Source organism: Ornithodoros turicata, chromosome 1, assembly GCF_037126465.1.
Source record: "Ornithodoros turicata isolate Travis chromosome 1, ASM3712646v1, whole genome shotgun sequence".
Classification (NCBI taxonomy): domain Eukaryota; kingdom Metazoa; phylum Arthropoda; class Arachnida; order Ixodida; family Argasidae; genus Ornithodoros; species Ornithodoros turicata.
Window position 1 is genome coordinate 111,277,132 of NC_088201.1, and position 22,637 is coordinate 111,299,768.

The following is a 22,637-nucleotide window of genomic DNA, read 5'->3' on the forward strand; positions in this document are numbered from 1 at the left end:
TGGAGGCAAGACAAAACAAATCAGAAAGTAATGCCGTGAACTTAACTGTAACATTCGCCGGAAATATCCCAAACATTAACAACATACTTAGCCGCCACCACAGTATCCTTCTCCAGTCAGAACGCACGAAAAACATATTTCCTAATCCACCACGTGTCGCTTACAGACGTACACGTAACTTACAAGATAGCTTGGTCCGCTCTAAAGTAGGCGAACCCACTAGCCCTCCGGCGGGCTGTCATCCATGTAATGGCAGGAAATGCCAGATTTGCAAGTTAATGCAGACCGCACAAACGGTCAGAAGTACGAATTCCAACTTTACCGTCAAGATCAACGCAGACGTAGACTGTAACTCATGCAACGTTATCTATCTAATCCAATGCAACACATGCCGGGCCCAATACGTGGGTCAGACAAAAACTTCTTTCCGAATTAGATTCAACAATCACCGATCGGATGTTACCAAGAAACCTAATCTCCCAGTCTCACGCCATTTCAAACAACCAGAACATTCAATCAACGAAGCCTCAGTTTTTATTCTCCAGTCGAACTTTACCTCCGACCGCTCCCGGGAACAACGGGAATCTTACCTAATTTACAAATTCCGATCGGCCATTAACGAGGACCCTGGCATGCTGTCAACAATAAGAAGTCTAACAACCTAGATAAGAAACTGTTGCCTTTTCTCGTTTCAGCCAGATCAAGGTCCCCACTGACCCACAAGGACGATGACCCCACTCCTGGACCTGACACAGAAACGCTCTGGAATTTCCCCAATTGACAACCGCCAGGTGGCGGGAATTTCCCCCAACCGACCACGTCATTCTCAAGCCCCTTATCAGCCTCGTGGCCACATTTAGCTCTTTTGTCCCGAAGAAGGCGGAGCTTCCGCCGTAACGTAGACATCCTCCCTAACTTTTATGATTTTTAAGTTTTAATAAACCCCTTTTTTGTTACTTCCCCTACTTTCGTCTTCTGTCTCCCATTTATTTCAACTATAATTACGTAGCCGTCCGATCCAACTCCAACTTTTCAAGATATTATTCTACGATGGCTGCTAGGACAGACAGGCCGAAGATAGTCAGGAAGTATCCATTTTATGCTCCCACAGTTGCTGTTCTCGGCGACTCCCAGACTAAGCATCTGTACCACCACTTTGATTTCAGGTCCCGCTCGACACCAACGATGTTCGTGTCCCGCAGCGGAGGACGTATCCTGGACTTCATCGAGGAGGTGGACCTACTACCGGCCAGCGTTCGTGTCGTTGTCCTACACTGTGGGACAAACGACATGCCGTTCGTGGAGCCCAAGTTGGCCATCTCGCACTACCAGACACTTCTCGAAAGGATCCGTGCCCGTGGAGGTATTGAAATGGCGGTATGTACCCTTGTGCTCCCTCGATCATATAACAGACGCCGCCCTTTCATTGACAGGCGTAGGGAGTTTCAGTGTAACCCACGGGCACACGCCTTCAACCGCCAGCTGGTCCAGCTATGCAGGAGGTCCCGGGACCTCTTCTAGCTCGACCATGGCTTCTACCGACGACGTCCAACCCAGGTGCTTGCGGCGGATGGCCTTCACCCAAACTTCGAAGGAGTGCGGATGATGAGCCGCCACCTCCAGGACCTGATCCCACACCTGCTTCGACAACTTCCACCACGCAGAGCTGACGCCCCGGTCATCCCGGATCCAGTGTGGCCCACCCCACAAGAGGCAGCCATGCTGCGACGAAGACACTCCGAACGGACATCGAGGGCACGTAAACAGGACTGACTAACCGCCGGTGAGCGTACCTTTTCTAATCCAAATGAGCCATGCCCGAGTACAAAAGCATTTTTCAAAATCCGACAATTAAACGACAAATATATACGCTACAATTCCCACCGTACCGCACTGCAAGTCTATAGCGATCATAACAAAATTCCTAAAGGACTCGCGATTAAGCTCCAGCCAACCTTCCCTCTGAACCACACCCTTCAAAAGAAATGGAATGAAACCCTTAGCAACGCCTCTACTGCATTACTGGAAGTTCTAATAGCCCACTGTGAGGAAACAACTGCAGAAATATCTCAGCAAGCTAAAACTATCCGCGATACTGTGACCCTTACGGACGCGCATGAGTCAGAATTGGCACAGTTCACTAGGAACTTGGAAGAAACTGTGAATAACACAAAACGTAAAAAAATGACAAGGGACCAGATAGATCCTGACCTTATGTCTAAATATAACGCGAACCTCGAAGGTAGTAGTAACATAATTACTCCCTCGTTAGATTCCCAAGGTGAAACCGAACACTGTGACAATCAAAATCCTAACGCTCATGACAACACAACCAATACGTCACCTCAAAATGTTGTTAATTTGTCGTCCCACCCCCCCGGCGATTCTGAACTATCACTTCTTAGCCGTGGGCTTTCATTCTGCCCAAATAATAACAAGGTAGACGAATACCAACTCCATCTCGATTTAGATAATTTTGCCCGACGTATGCGTCTGAAAGAGTATTTTCATGATAAACCTGATACAACACCCAAACCTTTCAAGCCACCGTGTGAATTTACGCCAGAGCCCAATCGCGAAAAAGCTCTTGATATATATATAAAAGCAGTTCAAAAAGATATAATTACTTCATATAATCCCTCTTCCCGCAAAACCAAACCAAATTTGAGTCAAGCCGAGCAAAGTAGTCTGTCGCATCTTAAAAAATCGAAAAACCTAATAATCAAAAGGGCAGATAAAGGTGGTGCAATTGTCGTAATGAATATGCAGGATTATATCGATGAGGGACTGCGACAATTGGCTTGTGCCACGTTTTACAAAACTTTAGACACTGATCCCACAGAACAGATTGTTTCAGATATCACAAAACATCTAAAGGCATTAAAGGCCGCAAAGAAGATCGATTCGGCGGTATATGATTACCTTCTTCCCCGTAACTCAAAGCCAGGTAGATTCTACATGCTCCCAAAGATTCATAAACCGGGGAACCCCGGACGTCCAATCGTCTCCTGCAATGGGACAGCCACTGAAAAACTCTCTAGTTTCGTAGATCATCTTCTTAAGGACATACCCCCGCGACTACCATCGTACATCAAGGATACCAATCACTTCCTGCAAATACTAAATCAATGTCAGCCACCCCCATCTAGTCTCCTAGTTACGTTAGATGTTTCTTCCCTGTATACCAATATTCCCCACGATGATGGCATAGCTGCAGCCGAGGCGGCTTTTTCAAAGTACTCTGATTCTTCTTGTGATCCATCTGTCGTACCTACTCTACTAGAACTGATCCTAAAGAACAACAACTTTGAATTTAACGATGGCCACTATTTACAAGTCAACGGCACCGCTATGGGCACTAAAATGGCACCAAACTATGCAAATCTATTCATGGGTTCACTAGAAGAAGCATTCTTGAGCACGCGTGAGGACAAACCCACTTTATACAAGCGCTACCTTGATGACATATTTATGATCTGGCCACATTCGGAAGACAGCCTATTGGAATTTATACGCGATTTCAATGAGTTCCATACTTCTATTAACTTCACTCACACCTATTCTGCCGTCACTGTTAGCTTTCTTGATGTTCAAATTAAGCTAACCAATGGAGTTTTAACATCTGATCTGTTCCGTAAACCCACAGACTCTCAGCAGTACTTGTCATTCCATAGTTGTCATCCTCGCCACACGAAACTGGCCATTCCCTATAGTCAAGCCCTTCGGTATAGGAGAATCTGCTCGAATGACGACGACCTGGACAGAAATTTAGAACAGCTGCAACAAACCTTTGTCGGTCGTCAGTATCCAGCCGATCTAGTTCAAGATGCTCTCAACAGAGCTCGCAAGGCAAACCGTCTAAGCTTACTGGAGGCAAGACAAAACAAATCAGAAAGTAATGCCGTGAACTTAACTGTAACATTCGCCGGAAATATCCCAAACATTAACAACATACTTAGCCGCCACCACAGTATCCTTCTCCAGTCAGAACGCACGAAAAACATATTTCCTAATCCACCACGTGTCGCTTACAGACGTACACGTAACTTACAAGATAGCTTGGTCCGCTCTAAAGTAGGCGAACCCACTAGCCCTCCGGCGGGCTGTCATCCATGTAATGGCAGGAGATGCCAGATTTGCAAGTTAATGCAGACCGCACAAACGGTCAGAAGTACGAATTCCAACTTTACCGTCAAGATCAACGCAGACGTAGACTGTAACTCATGCAACGTTATCTATCTAATCCAATGCAACACATGCCGGGCCCAATACGTGGGTCAGACAAAAACTTCTTTCCGAATTAGATTCAACAATCACCGATCGGATGTTACCAAGAAACCTAATCTCCCAGTCTCACGCCATTTCAAACAACCAGAACATTCAATCAACGAAGCCTCAGTTTTTATTCTCCAGTCGAACTTTACCTCCGACCGCTCCCGGGAACAACGGGAATCTTACCTAATTTACAAATTCCGATCGGCCATTAACGAGGACCCTGGCATGCTGTCAACAATAAGAAGTCTAACAACCTAGATAAGAAACTGTTGCCTTTTCTCGTTTCAGCCAGATCAAGGTCCCCACTGACCCACAAGGACGATGACCCCACTCCTGGACCTGACACAGAAACGCTCTGGAATTTCCCCAATTGACAACCGCCAGGTGGCGGGAATTTCCCCCAACCGACCACGTCATTCTCAAGCCCCTTATCAGCCTCGTGGCCACATTTAGCTCTTTTGTCCCGAAGAAGGCGGAGCTTCCGCCGTAACGTAGACATCCTCCCTAACTTTTATGATTTTTAAGTTTTAATAAACCCCTTTTTTGTTACTTCCCCTACTTTCGTCTTCTGTCTCCCATTTATTTCAACTATAATTACGTAGCCGTCCGATCCAACTCCAACTTTTCAAGATATAATATATATATATATATATATATATATATAATATATATATATATATATATATATATATAATATATATATATATATATATATATATATATAATATATATATATATATATATATATAATATATATATATATATATATATATAATATATATATATATATATATATATATATAATATATATATATATATATATATATATATATATTTGTAACTCAAACGTCATTATGCCATGAGTTACAAACATATGCTATACGTGCAGCCAAAGAGCTCTGGCTATTTTTTCCTTTTATATATATATATTTATTTATTAGGAGAAAAATAGCCGGAGCTCTTTGGCTGCACGCGTAGCATTTTTGTTTGTATGTACACAAACATATATATATATATTACAAAACATTATCACAATTTAAAAAAGGTACACGACCTCTGAGCATTGTGGAGCGTACACCCCTTTTACGCCAACACGGGTGCTTAGTGTGATGTAGGATAAGTGGAATTCGTATGTGTCCCCATGTTCCGGGACATTTGATCGAACGCCGTTTGGTCGAACGCAGGACATTTGGTCGAAAGCCACTTGATCGAACGCCGTTTGATCGAAACGGCAGCGGTCGTTTGATCGATTTTTTTTAATTGGTTCACTTGGAGCGAAAATGACAAAAAAAGACAAGGAAAAAAAGCTGCAGTTCTAAGTGCAGTTATCCTAAGGAACATTTAACTTTGTGTAATCTGCTTCCCCGTAAACACATTCCTCATGCTAACCCACTTTTTAGTGTCCAAAAAGCAGTACAAGGGTCAGGGTTGTTCACCGTTAACCCGTTGGACAACCGAATAGGTTTTATCCGCTCTGACACATAGTGACTAAACATGCTGTACTTGTTAATCCCCCAACCCTTTGTGAAATAATAATAGATGTCAAGTATTAAACATTTTGGCAAATGAATTAAAAAATAAGTAAATGACATTTTTGATGATTTATTCCCGTCGAATGTGAACAAATTTTGACAGTGGATTATTGTTTGTAATCAACTGACCACTGTATAGGAGAAAGAGCAGTTTCAGTTTATTTACTTTTCGCCTACGTGCAAGTGAACCTAAATTTAGTTCTTGCAACAGACATGTAACCGAAGAAGTCCTTCGAATCTTAGACAAGATTATAGGGCAGCAGATCTCTGTACTTTCTCTATTTCTTCGGATGTCGTGCATGTGTAGTGATTCGAGGCTGCAGATGCATACTCTAAGGGCGAACTAAGGTTTTACATGCTGTTAATTTAATATCTCTCGTTGTACCATGGCGAAATTTCGTTCTTAGACTTCGAGTGGCTTTGCACATATGACTATCCCGTTTCAGACCGTTCCCTTTAAATATGTCGCCAGCAATAAGGAGGGCGCCCAGAACAAGGATAGACTATCGGCTCCCCTCAACCTGGGGCAGCTTTCTTCAATATGTGCCCTACTGATTCGTAAATGACAAATGCCTGCAACTAACCAGTGGTCTCCCCTCTTCGGCTGCAAAAAGCAAAAAAAATAAATAAAAAAAGCAGAGGACACTGATTGCCTGCTCCGAATGCTCGAGTCAAAAGTTACAGAAAAAGTGGTGCGGACAACACAGTGCATGCAGCTTTGAATTCCCTTCGAACAAACGTCTTTCGAACAAACGGCGTCGATCAAACGGCTTTCGATCAAACGGCTTTCGACCAAGCGGCGTTCGATCAAACGCCTTCGATCAAACGGCGTTCGACCAAACGGCGTTCGACCAAATGGGCGGACACCGTGTCCCCATAGTACACCCTTTTCACACCGGGATGGGCATAATTCTTTTTTTTTTTTCTGTGTAGCTTGGACATTTCGGTCGAATTCTTCTATATTCGCTGGCCTTGACTATTCTATCAATAGCTGGCCCTCAAGTTTTTTTTTTCTGTTATGCGAGCAGGCCGTGGTCTCAGCGGCAGCTCACAGACGCGACGGTAGCGTGGCTCAGCGCGACACGGCAGCTCAGCATTGCGATACAGAGCACACTGTCAATGACTTTACCAGAGAAGTTCGGATACCGTCGCATTCTCCTCAGTCAAAGCTGCCCGTATCGCGACCTACATAGCAAGAGAGCGACCAGACAACTTTCCTAAATCTCTATGGAGCGGCTGTCCGCAGGGCCTCCTCGCCCTTTCCTCCTCTCACCGGTGAAACGCCCGCTTGGCGCGCTGCCCGCATTCCCTAAGACAGCGGGACGCCGCATTGGGACAAGTGACGACAGGGTGTTCGTATTGACTTGTGTACATCTTTTCGACGTCTATATTGATTTGTAATGTACAATATCGACTCCCGTAATGGCTTTGCCGGGGTATACTTTGCAGGGATGCTGTTTATTTTGTTTTCTCGTGCGATGGCACAGCCATAAGCGTATGCAGTGCATGACACGAGCGCATCCCCTATTGGTACACAGTACAAGGTACTTGATTTTATACCATGCCGTCCTTGAAAAGGTTCGCCCACACCTAGTCGAAACTGGGAGGTACCCGGGTTCGTGTCCCGGAGCCTGCTGTGCTGTCTGGATTTTCGTCAGACGCTTTCAGACATATGTCAGCACAGCTCCCTTCAAGTTGGCCCAGGACGCATATTCCTCCAGGGCGTTAGTCGTGACGTTGCCTATATGAGGCAGACAACAGCGATCTCTTTCACCACCATCACCACCACCCCCCATATCGCGGTAAAAACACAATCAGCTCATTGGCGATCCAGCAGTGGAGCCAGTCATGCCGAGGTTGAGTGAGTCGAGGTTGCTTTCTCGTGAATCCAATAAGGCATCAAGTCATAATAAATGTACTTTCATTACACCTTACAACCGCACACTCCGTAATGTAGGATCTGTGTTCAAACGCCACTTAAACATACTCCACGCCGATGAATATCTCAAAGACATTTTCCCTAATGCTCCGACTATTACATTTCGGAGATCACGTAACATACGCGACTTACTCACTTCCTCTCGCAACAATCAACAGAGTCCCGGTTGCGCTCCTTGCAACAGCAACCGCTGCCAAACTTGCTTATTTATTGCAACATGTACCTCCACCTGTAGCACTGTTAATGGTTTCGTTTTCTCTATTCGGCAGTCTCTTCACTGTAACTCATTCAATGTTTGCTATCTCATTACATGCAAATTGTGCAATAAACAATACATAGGCGAAACACGTAACACCATCCGTGAAAGATTTTATGGCCATAAATCAGATATTGTTAATAAACGCCAGTCACCTGTATCGCTACATTTTAATCTTCCGGGACATGATCTGCATACGCATATACTTATCACCATTTTAGAATCCGGGTACGCTAATGACATCAAACGCAAAAATCGAGAATCCTTTTTCATTTCGAAATTTGCAACGTTACAGCCGCACGGCATCAACGTGTACGGCGGTCCATTACAGTCCTTTACACTATGAGTCTATTTATTGTATTATCACTTGTCTGCCATTTTTCACATCATACACGATGATACATAATCAGTAAGACACCAACTCCGCGTTACTTTCCCAGAGTCTAGAAGCTCTTAGCCATCAAGGTGCTGTGTGTCCTCAATCCTTCGCCCTTGAGCCCTAATTCCCCGTACGCATTCTAAAGCCTTTTGTGCCAACTGGCTGCCGTGCCTATTCATGTGCTGTTCACTGGTTTCCTCCACGTACAACTCCGACTCGTCTGTATGTCTGTCTGACCTTGTCGAGCCACCTCCTACTGATTGCGTTTTGTTTTTCATTTTCATTTTTTTGTTGATATTTGTATCGCGTTTGTATTTCTCTTCACCCTTACCCTTTTCTCTTGTACCATGTGACTGGTTTTTTATATATGCTTCACCACTTGTAACAAGTCCTCAAACCTGAAGAAGTGCAGCCTACTGCACGAAAGTCTTGTTTTTAATGTATATAGTAAACAGCTGATGCTCTTAACCGTCTTTGTTATTTCTAATATATACTCGCAGTGTAGTCCTGCTAATGGGGGAGGGGGTTGTTTATATATTATACATAAAAGGCAAGGTTAGCCATGCAAAGAGCCGGCTAAGCTTTTCGAATAAAATTTCTTGCGACTTATCCGTTCATTTTTCCCCTTTTGCACTTGTAGCCGATTTTACGACATCCACGCAGCTTGCAGGTACATCCTAGAGAAAACCGAACAATTACTGGTTCAACTGTTTGGTTAACGGTAACCCCAAGCATTAAAACGGCGAACCTCGTAACTGTAACCGAAACCACTTTCAGAGTTCTGACACTGAACCGTAACCTAAACCGATATTCGCTTCGGTTCCGGTCCTTGAGTGATAGACTAAGGCCCAGTTTCACCAACAGCAATTAGCATTTGAACCGAGAACAACGGTCCCTTAACTTGAATTTAACGCTTAACTATGCTACACTAAAGGAAATTATTGTCACTGGAATATTAATCACACCACGCAACCCTGATTCTCAGTCCGAAGTTAACCACCGTTGCTGAAAGCGGGCCTGTGGCGATACGCTCCTGTATGCCTTATTGAAATTTAAAATTAATTTAAAGTTGGTGCCATCACTGAACAAGTGGGTCTGTGTGTACACACTCGGCGTCTCCAAAGTGAATTGTTTTTGCAAAGGTTTTCTACTTTCTCAAAAAGAAAAGGAAAAAAATGTCATCAATATGTTGAGGGGTAACATAAAAGTGACCGCAGTTCCCGCGAAAAGCAGTTAGTGTTTATGTCTGGGGACCGAACATTGGGAAGGGCAGCGAACCCCTGGCCGTGTGCTCGCAGGTGTCAAGTGACACCACCGAGTGTGTGTGTGCGTCTGGAAGTCTGGAATTCCTCCTTCCCGGGACTTGAGAAGGAGTACATAAGAAGCAAAACAAACAGTGAACCAGACCAGGAGCGAGACCAAGAAACGTCAGTCGTGGTTTGGAAACAAGCGTGTGCGGCAGCGGCAGTCCTCGAGAGGAGACGTCGGCGAGTTCCTTTGTATGGGTGCGTCGTGCAAGAAACCGCAGAGACCACAGACCGAAAAGGACTCCCGCCGCGCGACCCGACTCATCACAGCGCCATTCTGACAACGGACATTCGGACCTTCTGTGCAAAAGAGCTAAGACTTTGAAATTCTCTGTCACCGTGTTGAAACTGTGTTAAGGCCATTTCGACTCTTTATGTCCCGTTTATGTTCTTTGAAACGAGTGTTCCGTTTTCCAAAGAAGTGTTTTCCAAGTTTTCCAGTGTTCCAAAGAACATAAACGGGACATAAAGAGCGTGACCCACGTCACACTGTTTAAGACGGAACTTACAGAGCACTGTTGGGACACGGGACATCGTTTCGACTTCGACAACGCGGTGACCTTGGCTCGCGAACAAAGATGGGGACCCAGGAAGCTTCTAGAGTCTTGGCACATACGTGGTGACCCCTCGGTTTGTAACAAAAACCGTGGCCCCCTTCCCGAACAATACTCCCATCTCCTTAAAGGGACAGTCTCGTACGGATCGAGCGATTCCGAAACTTTGCTGAAATTATATTCAAGAGTACTACAGAAATACAGTCGCGAAGTTTCAACCAGAACAACGAAGTGGTTTTCGAGAAATTTGAAGGAATATGCCGTGACAGCAGACGACGGAAGTCGCAGCTGGATTCAACTCCCTCTCATGCAACGTCATATGTGACGTGGTTATGGTATTTATGGTGGCAGGTCGCCCATTGGGCGACCGAAGCGCAATGCACAATACAGTCGGAGGTGTATGTGCTTTGCGCTTGAAAGTTGTCACGCGCGACGTCGTAATGTCTGATAGCAAATTTAGCGATTGTGACGGGTCCCTGTCACTAAGCGGTGAAGATGAGCTCATCGGCGCCGATCGATTGAAGAACCGGGGACGTCGATGAACCTTTAGCTACTGACCCTTTGCCATGGTTTAGCCAGTGAAAGTAGTGGATGATCCGGAATCGATTGACGGGTACGTATAAGGCTCATCCATAAAAGCGCACTTTTTTGCGTATATACGTTCTGCTTGATCGTGACATCATTCTAAATTGTACAAACATTGCAGGTATGTGTGTAGACACTGCTCGCCAATACCAGCATGTGTGTTGTGCGCACAATCCTGAACCTGTTTCGATCCGTCACGTACACATGGTGTTGTATTCTCCTGAAAGGTGTTGTAAGGTTTGTTTTTGTTGCGCAGCTTTTTATTTGCATATAAAAATGTGTGTTTCATGGTACGTTATGCAAAATTTCAGATTTGGGCATTTCGTCATAAATGTATCAGAACTTGGAAGCTGCTCTCTCTATCCATTCCCGCAAGCGGCAGGAGGCTGTCAACGTGATAAGTGAAGGCTTTTCATTCATGTCATTACACCTGGAGCAAATGACAATATCAAGGATAAGCTGATCTACGTCAACGTCTTCAATTACCCTTGGCCTATGAAAAAAAAAAAAACCCTTTTCAGGACCATCCAACATATCTGCATCAAAGACCATGCTTCTGCATCGAATAAGCTCTTATCATCATTCATGATTATAGTATTTCATATCAAAAATACCTAGACGTGCATTACGAATGTGCAAGATGGATCAGTCGTATTTTTGCTAATGTTATGGCGGTGTGTTCATGAGCCCATACTGGCTCAGATTTTGATTGTGTCAGGGGTTGCACACTAAGATGTCCAGCACGTTGAATATAAAAGATTTTGAAATGTTTAAAAACTTTCAAAAATATCAAAAATACCTAGATGTCCATGACAAATTTGTAAGATGGAACAGCGGTTTGCAACACGTTTACATGTCGTCTGGCTTATTGTTGCTCATGTTACACCGGTGTGTTCATGAGCCCATACTGGCTCAGATTTTGATTGTGTCAGGGGCTGCACACTGAGATGTCCAGCACGTTGAATATAAAAGATTTTGAAATGTTTAAAAACTTTCAAAAATATCAAAAATACCTAGACGTCCATGACAAATTTGTAAGGTGGAACAGCGGTTTGCAACATGTTTACATGTCGTCTGGCTTATTGTTGCTCATGTTACACCGGTGTGTTCATGAGCCCATACTGGCTCAGATTTTGATTGTGTCAAGGGTTGCACACCAAGATTTCCAGCACGTTGAATATAAAAGATTTGGAAATGTTTAAAAACTTTCAAAAATATCAAAAATACCTAGACGTCCATGACAAATTTGTAAGGTGGAACAGCGGATTGCAACATGCTTACATGTCGTCTGGCTTATTGTTGCTCATGTTACACCGGTGTGTTCATGAGCCCATACTGGCTCAGATTTTGATTGTGTCCGGGGTTGCACACTGAGATGTCCAGCACGTTGAATATAAAAGATTTGGAGATGTTTAAAAACTTTCAAAAATATCAAAAATACCTAGACGTCCATGACAAATTTGTAAGATAGAATAGTGGTTTGCAACATGTTTACATGTCGTCTGGCTTATTGTTGCTATGTTACACCGGTGTCTTCATGAGCCCATACTGGCTCAGATTTTGATTGTGTCAGGGGTTGCACACTAAGATGTCCAGCACGTTGAATATAAAAGATTTGGAAATGTTTAAAAATTTCAAAAATATCAAAAATACCTAGATGATTTGTTCATCCAATAAGCGGTCTGCCATCGTAGCGGATATCGCTGCTGCCAACAGAAATCGCAATGTGCTGGCGCTGTTCTTATCAACTTAATTCGTTTATTTAATAACCGTGACGATTCTGGACGAGCGAATTCACAGTATTACGTTTTCAGATATGAGGAATCGAATGGTACGCTTTGTGGATGGGCCAGGGTGTACGACACCGTCCCTTTAAATAGCGACCGGTTGTATAATCTCTCACCCAGTTTGGCACTGATGATGTCCGTCGCATGACGGACGAAACGTCTGAGTAAAACTTGTTATTTTGTTATGTTAAGTCGGAGTTCTACTACTTTTTTGTCCAGTTATGTCGTCTCCCGGCTTTTGGAGTATTTTTGCAGTTTTTAAGGAGGGAGATGCAGATCGTAATTGCTCGATATAGGTATTTATATCTATTTGACCAGCATTAGCCTGGCTCACATTTCCTTTTCCTTTCTTCTCTTTCTGTTCATTCTATTAAACATATCCCCACCCCTCATGACCGTTAGAGGGAGATTAGACGGGTGTCGGTGAAGGACGAAAAATAGACAGTATTATCAATTCACGCAAAATAATGGGGAACAAGAAAATAAATGTAGAAGATAATATTAAGTATTTATCACACAGAGCATCTCTAACACCAGCGTAACGTCACATTAACCCATTTTGCTGTGATAATTGAGACCAGAGATTCAGAAAGGTGGTCCCCGCTCTGGCGATGTTCGGGCTAAAAACATGATTGATGAAGAGACCTCCCAGACCAATGATCCCATACCGTTCGTGGGATGATCGTCGTTCGGTTGAGATATATGAAGGCCGCGTGATTAATGATTGCCTAAGGGTACCATAATATCCGATTAATTCCTCGAACTCGTCCCAGACATTTTTGGATGGTATATTGCACTTTCTGGAAGAAATTAATTTCTCAAGGTCTGTTCTTTATGTGTGTCGCCTTGTCCATCTCGTCTTTGGCGTAGTTTTTCCCACGCAAGAATATTTGCTGGGTCGTGACGTAACGTAGGAATTACGCATGCGCGGCCAAGAGTGGAATAATCATTGGCGAAGCCCCCGTTTCCAGACAATGCAGATATGGAACGAAATTATCGAAGTTATGGAAGTTTTCCCGTCCGCGAATACTGCAAAGGAAATACATTTACAGTACACGGCGTTCGCGACCTATTCGTGACTGAAGACCGCAATAATCTGAGAAAGTAGTGTGTCTCAACATGTGTGTCGCTGTTTTATACATTTACTGATATGTGTGGAGACTAGTGCCGTATGTTAGGCGTTAGGCGTATGTTCGGAACACAGGAACAATATGAACAAAAGGAGCAGCTCCTGCAAGACCTGCGGGATATATAGCTCGTGAAAGTTGCTACAAGATGCGACGACCACAGGGCTCACGTGCCTCCACTGTTCCACATAACCAGGAACACTTGACCTCATAAGGTTCCCAAATTTTGTTTGAACAATATCTCTCTTGAAGCCGTAAATGCACGTTCATGTTGCTTAACGCATGGTGTATTTTTTGCAACCTTTTGAGATAGTTGTCATTGAGAGATTTGTTCTTAAGTTTCTGGCACGTCGTGTATAGTCATGTTGCTTTGGCCGCATTATTCTTGGAGGGATGTACACTTACAGAAACGTGAACTCTGCATTTGCTCAGACTTTCAGTGTCATACATTCCTGCTGTCATGTAAAGAGCACGCCGTCCTCCGCGAGGGACGTTAAATATGGGTGCCGTGTGGTGAGTTTTCATCGCACGCTAAAGAACCTTTAGGTGGGCCAAAGCAATCCACAGACCGACCGCTGTGGCGTCGCTCATGATCTCAGTTGTCTCACGACGTAAACCCCCAATTATAAAAAATAAATTAAAAACTATATTACATATACACGGTGTCTTTTTTTAGGCGATACAGATTTTTCATAAAAAAAAACTATAAGGGCTATAGACATGTTGTTTTCACTTCTATCATCTCTGGGCCGACGGACGCTCTTGGCCATATGTTGCTCTACCGTCAAACGACTAATTACCTAAAAATCGTTAATTAACTTTTTAATTATAAAAGCTATGAAGTTGTCCCAATGAGCACATCTCTTCCTTTCGGTGACCTGATATCGTAGCCGTTTTCAGAACAAAAATCCGTTCGGTAGATCGTCCGCAAGAAAATCGTGACGGAACACCATTTTTTTCTTTCTTTTGTTCATTGCGCATCTTGTTGACCCGTCTTTCCTTCACACCCAATGTTAGATTGTGGAGGAGCCTTATGCGTCGAAGATGCCGCCACAGTGCCGCCTCATGCGTCGAAGATGAGCTTTAAAGGAACTGTAAAGTGAAATTTGACCTCCCTGTTTCTGTGTGCGACCTGGTAGTGTTTGCCCGTGTGATGTTCCACACAGAGCCTAAGCGTTGAAAGCGCGTTAATTATTACACAAAATAAGTTAGAAAAGTTAAATCGGACGGTAGGTCGCGCACCACAACAGCTAAAAAAGTCATGATGGGAGTACTCCAGTCACGTGGTACTTAATTATTATACGATGAACTTATGACCGGTTACTAATTACTAGTAAGCGCTATTTTGAGAATCACAAGAATTACCGGGACAATTCTTCAAAATATCGAAGAAGCAGTATCCAAAAATACTGTCGGCGCCCCCTATTTGCTCTCCTCCCAACCATATCGCGCAGCGTAAATTGTGTCTGGCGAGGTTTGTGCGTGAAAAAAGTTTTTTTTTTTTCCAGCCGAAATTGAGCAGAACTTCACCTGACAGCAATGCCAGGTATCTACTGTAATGTTCGGGGATGCACCAACCGTGCTCTTTCGACAAGGGATGTTGTGTACCACAAGATTCCAAAGGATAATGTGAGAAAACGAAAGTGGTTCGAAGCGCTTGGCCAGGACATTCGTGATTCGGGCCGTATCTGTTCAACGCATTTCTCTGACGAGTCGTACGAAGTGGTAACAGCGGACGGTCGAAGACGTCTCAAACCGACCGCAGTCCCAACACCAGTGTTTCTCTTTGCGCGGACGTGTGACGACGCGAACATCAGTGCACACGAGGTATGTATTTACTGATACATAGGAATAATTGGTTGACTAAATTGAAACTGACTTGTGATGCGTACGCTGCGTTATGTACCAAACGGAATCATTGACGACAGTTGTATTCAAAACATTCCTCCTTGAACAGACGAGCAGTGGCCCTGACCCGTCGCAGGAGTGGTTTCTGGTAGGTTTTGCTGTAGAGCTGGAGCTTTGACTCGTGACTGACCAGTGAAAATTTGACGTTGCTGTGTTCCTATGATTACAGGCTGATAACAGTGATTTTAGCAATCTGTGCATGATTGTAGCAGTACCCACCGCAGATGACTGCACATTGGCCACTACATCGGCTGGTAGCAATTCTAACGTAGGTGTCTATGAGTAGAGAACAGTGGTTGGTGAAGAACAAAGGGAAATATAGTTATCTCAATTTCACAGCGTGTTACTGCAAATGAAGCTAGTCTCCCAGAGTGCGATCACACATACTGTAGACCTACAGTGTTTTCAGAATGTAAGTATGAAATAAATTGTGTGGTAAACACTGACTGTATACTTCATTTATATCAGCGACACAGGTTTCCATCATAGCGGACGAGAAAGTGGAAGTCAGAAGTGAAAGCACGCAAACGGATCATTCACCGTCAACACCTGTCAACATGTCTCCAGTGATGGTTTCAACACCTATTGTCCGTACACCATCATGCCCAGAGGTAGGGCATGCATTTGTTTCATTTAAAATTTATTTATTTATTTATTTTACTTTATTTATGGAATACTGCAGACTCCGTTGGAGTCCTGGCAGGAGTGCTCTCTGACACTACACAGACGTGACTACACAGACAATTTGAACTTCCGCATCCCTTACAGGTGCATGATACGACTATGTCTTCACCAGTGATGGAGCCAGCCGATGAGTCATTCCGCATATCTGAATATCAGTTTTTAATGGTACATAGCCTGCTCATACAAGTTTGCAGATACATACTAAAAGCTCTTCCACTTTGCAGTGGTGTGCCCTCTGCTTCACCAATTGATCAAAAGAAGTACATCGTATTTGAAGCTCCATTGTTAGAACTGTTCGAGAAATGCAGGACTTGCGGTGCGGCGTGCAAAGTGGGCACAGAGGTTCGAGGGACACTTCTCACCGTAAAAGCTGAGTGCCCAAGTGAGCACACTTTATCTTGGAAAAGCCAGCCAGAGGTGAACAGGATGGCTGCAGGAAACATCTTCCTGTCTGGCGCAATACTTTTCAGTGGGGCTAGTGCAACCAAGGCAAGTACTCATAGGCTGTTATGTTGACACAGATTCAAATGACACCGTGTATTTGCTTTCGAGCAGGTTCTCCGGTTACTCGAGTCAATTAATGTTCAGGTGATCTCGAAGGTAGCATACAACACCTACCAGAGAGGGTGCCTACTCCCTGCCGTGACACAGGTAGGACTATCAGAATTCACGGCCATATTGCGGAGCATAGACTGGTATTAGAAATCATACATACTTGGTGTGCTTGAATTTCCTGTTACAATGATCTTCCAGCCACAATGACAACAGAATAACGAATGCAGTGATTTCATTCTTATTCACGTCATCGCTTCCTTTGATCCACTATGGTAGGTCTCGACTACAGAAAGAGAATGCCTGCTCTCGTCACTTCAAGACAGGAACGTGGACCTTTTGGGTGATGGCAGGTGTGACTCCCCTGGGCACTCTGCTAAGTACCTCACATACAGCTTTATGGATGCAGCATCACAGAAGATCATCAACTCTGTGCAAATTCAGGTCGGGGAGGTGAGTTCTGTCAGCTCGCTAAATGTTATTTTATTGCAATATTCCTGAACATATCTCATCTGCGCCAGTCAGAAGATATTAGATCCAGCAGCCACATGGAAAAGGCCGGGTTCATAAGGTGCCTGGACGAAGTGAAGTGCAAGGGCATTACAGTTGCATCTATCACTACTGATCGCCATCCTGCTGTCCGAAAGCACATGCGTGAGAATGAGCCAACCATTGTCCATGGATTTGACATCTGGCATGTTGTAAAAGGTAACAAGAACTAGATTATAATTGCTTATGATAACCAGTTGCGTCATACAATTGCCAAGCTTCAAAATGCTTATGGGCGATGTAGCTCACAAGAAGATCTTGTAATGCAGGGATGAAGAAAAAGCTTGAAGCTGCAGCCAATTCCCGTGCATGTGGTGCCCTAAAACCATGGGTGCAGCATATTTGTAACCACCTTTACTGGTGTAGTGGCAACTCTGAGGGGAATACAGAGTTTCTGCTTAGCATGTGGAGAAGTATGAGCTTACGTACTCTAATGAACTGTATCGTCATTCAGGAGACAGTGTATATTAACTAAGAGATAATGCATCTAGGTTTGACCCGGCATGTTATCAACATCCATGACAGCCATGACGGACCATACAACCGTTGCCTCCACGGTGACCTTGGCGACCAGAGACCCTGGCTGCAGCCTGGTAATTGGAGGGCGTGAGAGTACATTTGCTTTCTAGCCCATATTGACTAATGTATGCATGGTGTTCTCACTTTATACGTCAAACATGCAGGCACTGTTGTTTACATAAAACTGTGCAAGACAGTGTTAGACAAAAAGCTACTGAAGGATATTGAACAGCTCTCTACAGTGGGGCAAACATCAGGCCTTGAATCCTTCCACTCCTTGCTTCTGAAATTTGCTCCCAAATCAACGGCATACACTCCAAAAGTTATGCGTGCAAGGTGTGTAACACTTAGTGTACATGATTTTTTTTTATTTCAAGCATCACTTGAACTGTATATTATTAATGTTATTATCATGATTCAGACAGGTACCGCAAACTTTGGCACATAGGATACTTGTTTCACTGTTACTGATAGTGCCATTTTTTCCCTGTGTCTGTGCATGAACCTAGGACGCAAATCGCTATCCTGCATTTTAATGAAAATGCTGACCGCCCACTTGCACGTCGAAAGGATGGTGGCCTGATGTACAGGAGAAAGCTAGTTAAGACGAAAAAGGACACGGAAGTAGTTTCTACCATGAAGACAAAAGCAACACATAGTGGGTTTCGTTTTAGTATACATAGTGTAGGGAAGAGATTTAGGCATGACCATATTTCCTTTTCTTGGCAGAGTATGTAGACCATCTTTTGAGGGAAGCAGTGACAACTTGCCAAGATGTGAGCTACAGTGAAATGGTAGCAGCCTGCAAAAGCCCTGAGCCTGCACCAATGACTGCACAGTACGAACGGCAACCAAAGGAGGTCCTGATAGCTAGAAGAATGCTGCGGTTCCCAACAGAGTGAGGTAATGTCCATTCATCACTTCATGGGTTCTCGTAGCAGCATACCTTTGTGATTTTCTAGCTGACTGCTGCCGTGACATGTGCCTCTAACTGGAACTTAGCCTGATTGAGAAAAAAAGCCCCTCCATCCATGAGAATGAGGTACTGTTTTTTTCATCACTTCATGGGTTCTCGTAGCAGTATAATTTTTCATTTTAGCTGACTGCTGCCGTGACATGTGCCTCTAACTGGAACTTAGCCTGAGTGAGACAAAAAGCCCTCCAACCATGAGAATGAGGCAATGTTCATTCATCACTTCATGTACGTGTTCTCTAGCAATATCATTTGTGTGATCTTTCAGCTGACCACTCCCATGACGCAAGCTTTAGCAGTGAAATGAAGCCTACTTGCCAATACTTGATTGCCCACAATGACCTGCCTTCGTTTCAAATATAAGAGGGAAGTACCAATAACTACACACACAGTGCAGTAGGCTCATACTGTATATGGATGTGTACATTCTAACATGCCTTGTTAAGTAATTTGTTTGGCGGCAGACGCAGTCACATGTAGATGCAGTTGTTTGTACCGAACAGGTACAACCTGTTAGTTTAGTTAGTACTTGTTAGTTTGAGTGACTGAGCCTGATTTCTCCCTGAATTTACCGTACTGGAAGACCTTCCACTCAAATTTGCATAAATTCAGAGCACATGTTTGTTTATTCTCTTTGTGCTCCACAAACCTAGAAAGAAATTCCCGAAAGCTTTACGCTGTATTCATAGCCCCAAAAGCTCCATAAAATGTGAACCAGTAATGAAGCCCTGTGTCATTTCAGCCTGCATGCAGACCTAGTCTCCATCACGGAAGTTTTACAGGATAGGATATGACACTGGCCATCAGGGAGTGTTTGGCCATCCTTGTAGGCTCTTCATTTGAGGTATCCTGGTTACTTTGCGCTGCTCGATATCTAACTCTCTGATTGAAGATGCTACTGTCCTTGGAACAGCTGAGATACATTTGCCTTGGAAATTTTTCTGGTGGCCAGGTTCCAGCATGGTGTGCCAACAACCACGCCATACACTGTATGCAACGGGATAGGATGACAAAAGCGAAGGATAAGTAGCCTATATGAAGTCCGTGGCCTATGGCATGGCCACACGGCTGCGAACAGGTGTGTCACATGGCAAACGTGCATTTCCTAACATACTTCTCTTTCTTTTTGGCAGGGCATTCATGAGTGCAGAAGTAATATGCAGATGCAGCTGTTGAAAGTCGTATTTATTCTGCCTTTGTAGCTGTACAAATCTACATAGGAATTGGGCAGCTATTAAGGAAACCATAAAAAAATTATAATTAGAAATAGAGAAAGGGTTGCAAAGATGAATGTGCACAAAGAAGGTGTACAATGTTTCCTTACATGCTTGTGGAGCCAATGATGACAGGGATGCGTCTGAAGAAAAGCCGATGTTGATGTCACTGGCATGTCCCAACCTGAGGCTCTTCTTATACTAATAAGGTACTCCAGTAGAGCTTATGGACTATGACACGTTTGTAGCACACATCTATGTACTGAAAATGAAAACATCATGCATTCCTTTGTTACTGATCGGTGGGAAGTGAAGCTATAGCAAATTGATATACATCTTGTGTCTGTTTCCTGTTATCGTTCATGTGTTCTTTCAATAAAGCAATGTTTACATTCTTCGTTGTTTGAAGACTGTATTTTACTGTGTAGTGGCTGTTGGGTTACTACAGTAGGGTATGTGCCTGGCCCAGTATTCTGTGTCAAAGGGATAGTGTTGTGATTTTGCAGTTTTCACGACCAAACCATCCTGTGTACCTGTCTACGGTGCACACATTGAATACTGTCCACAAACACCTGAAAGAAAAATGAAAGTTTCACCTCAGTGAAAGGGAATGAACATACACATTGTCAGAGAACACCTACTGCATCACACATCAGGAAGGCGAAAGCCTTTGTACAGTTCGGAAGGAAAATTGTCCCTTATGGCATGTACAGCACATGCTGGGAGGACCTCCTGCAGTGTTTTCCTAACGGTCCCCAGAGCCACCTGGTCAACTGCCTGTAGGCGACGTACCTAAACTTCCTGCATGTTCCATAGGCAGGTATAAATTATGACATGTAAGTTTCTGATAACAAACTGAACGCGCACGTGAATGAACTCACTTGTTTACTTCGCTGTTCCGGATAACGGCGTAGTCGTCGCTTTCTCTCACATAACAGTAGGACACCTGGAGCACCTCAGTGTCCAGGCACAGTATCTCAAAATACTCATTTCTTGTTATGCAACCGCTGTGTTGCTTCTGTACCGCCTCGTCCACTTCGCGGCAACAAAGGCATTCCTCTGCTGTCGGCATCGGTACACATTTGCCGCAAGTACACCTGAACATGAAGAAGCAATACCGAATTTCCACTGTGACCCTCTCAACGGTTTCATTGCACATGTAACTAACCAAAGACTGTTCCCAACGCGGTCAGGCGACGGCGATGGAGGCAATTCGTCCTCCGCCGACGACTCCGCGGATGGCATCGTTTCGTGTTGACTCTCCGGCGTGCTGTCATACGAACAGAAGTTTTGCCGGCGTGACCGTTCGAGTATCCGAAGCTCGAGGGCACTCAGGTTTGGTAAGCTGGACATCGCAGGGCGCGTCTCCCAAAACACTTTCGGTTTTGCCGCAAACCCGGACGCGGATGACTAAGCCGAAAGTAGCCACAGGCTAGCTAGCCGACACGAGCCGACCCAGTGTTGTTGCGAGGGAGTACTCAGCCTTTCGTTCGAATGCAATCTTTGAAATTCGATTACTCAAAGAAAACAGCGATTCCAAAAGAAATATTTCGGAACTGAGATGTGCAGTTCCTAAACTTTCAAAAGATCATAAGGTTTCCCTGGGTTAGAATTCACTTTACAGTTCCTTTAACTTGCGGAAATACTACTATATAATACTATTTTTGGTTCTATAACACTAATGCATAATACACCACAAAACGTGCATTATAATACTAATACAACTACTTTTTGATAATGTTACTAATACTGTAATATTGTCACGGATGAAAACAGACGAGCGAGAGGGCGAATAATCGGCGAACACTTTATTCAGCTGCTTAGCTGGCTAACACCAGAGCGATAGCCCTTAAACAGAACTAAGGTGAATAATAATGCTCCGACTGGGAGTACAAGCTTTTAAGGGCGGATCCCATAACCCGCGACAAGCGACAGCTACACGCGACAAGCAACAAATTCGGCGGCGGCACCCGGGCTCTCGCGACAAAAAAGCGGTGTCGCGGCTACAAAATCCTGCATCTGCTCCCCGTAGATATTTGTCGCTTGTCGCCAGTCACCGTTGCCCGGCGCGTGCCCAAAACTCGCTAGATTTGGCGGTATGTAGCTGGAGCGAACGACAAAGCATAGAGATGCGGGGAAAACAGCGTAGCGTGAGTGTCAAGTCACCTTTGTTTTAATGAAATTTCGAGATTGTAGGGGAAAGCAGCCGTTCAAATCGATGGTTATCGCGTATGGCCAAAATCTACTGCACATTGTGTGGAAACGGATGGAACTGCAGCGCCACCACAGACAAACATATTATAACAAACTTACGGTAGTATAAATTTCTCTCGGTGTTTATCTTCCTGCGGCGTTTCAGTCGAAATTTTATGATGTTTTTGACAGATATGCCGCATAATCAATTGAAAAATACGAATTCTTCTCTCGCCAATATAGTTTTGTCGCCAGCTGCTGTCGCCTCACAAATGGATCTGGAAGCTGCTCCCGCAACAACGGC

The 22,637-nt window shown here is 44.2% G+C and overlaps 1 protein-coding gene and 2 long non-coding RNA genes across 3 annotated transcripts; all 3 read left to right on the plus strand.

Moving 5' to 3' along the window:
• The first annotated feature begins 1,329 nt into the window (after positions 1 to 1,329).
• On the plus strand, positions 1,330 to 4,827 carry LOC135367897 (uncharacterized). The gene is made up of 3 exons (XR_010414577.1): positions 1,330 to 1,377; positions 1,434 to 1,783; positions 4,564 to 4,827. It is a non-coding gene; the product is annotated as an uncharacterized LOC135367897 (long non-coding RNA).
• An 11,154-nt stretch (positions 4,828 to 15,981) lies between these two features.
• LOC135367905 (uncharacterized) lies at positions 15,982 to 16,479 on the plus strand. Its single transcript, XR_010414579.1, has 3 exons — positions 15,982 to 16,061; positions 16,118 to 16,260; positions 16,418 to 16,479. It is a non-coding gene; the product is annotated as an uncharacterized LOC135367905 (long non-coding RNA).
• Positions 16,480 to 16,759: 280 nt separating this feature from the next.
• Positions 16,760 to 18,855, plus strand: LOC135383149 (uncharacterized). Its single transcript, XM_064612752.1, has 9 exons — positions 16,760 to 16,822; positions 16,889 to 16,984; positions 17,165 to 17,338; positions 17,407 to 17,593; positions 17,704 to 17,847; positions 17,926 to 18,027; positions 18,118 to 18,289; positions 18,463 to 18,611; positions 18,683 to 18,855. The coding sequence occupies exons 1-9, from the start codon at positions 16,760 to 16,762 to the stop codon at positions 18,853 to 18,855; spliced, it is 1,260 nt and encodes a 419-aa protein (XP_064468822.1).
• Positions 18,856 to 22,637: the final 3,782 nt, after the last annotated feature.

Coding starts and splice junctions, on each gene's coding strand:
- LOC135383149 (XM_064612752.1), top strand. CDS start 16,760: ATGGCTGCAGGAAACATCTTCCTGTCTGGCGCAATACTTTTCAGTGGG. Junction 16,823..16,888: donor GTGGGGCTAGTGCAACCAAG/GCAAGTACTCAT, acceptor GCTTTCGAGCAG/GTTCTCCGGTTACTCGAGTC. Junction 17,594..17,703: donor CATCTGGCATGTTGTAAAAG/GTAACAAGAACT, acceptor CTTGTAATGCAG/GGATGAAGAAAAAGCTTGAA.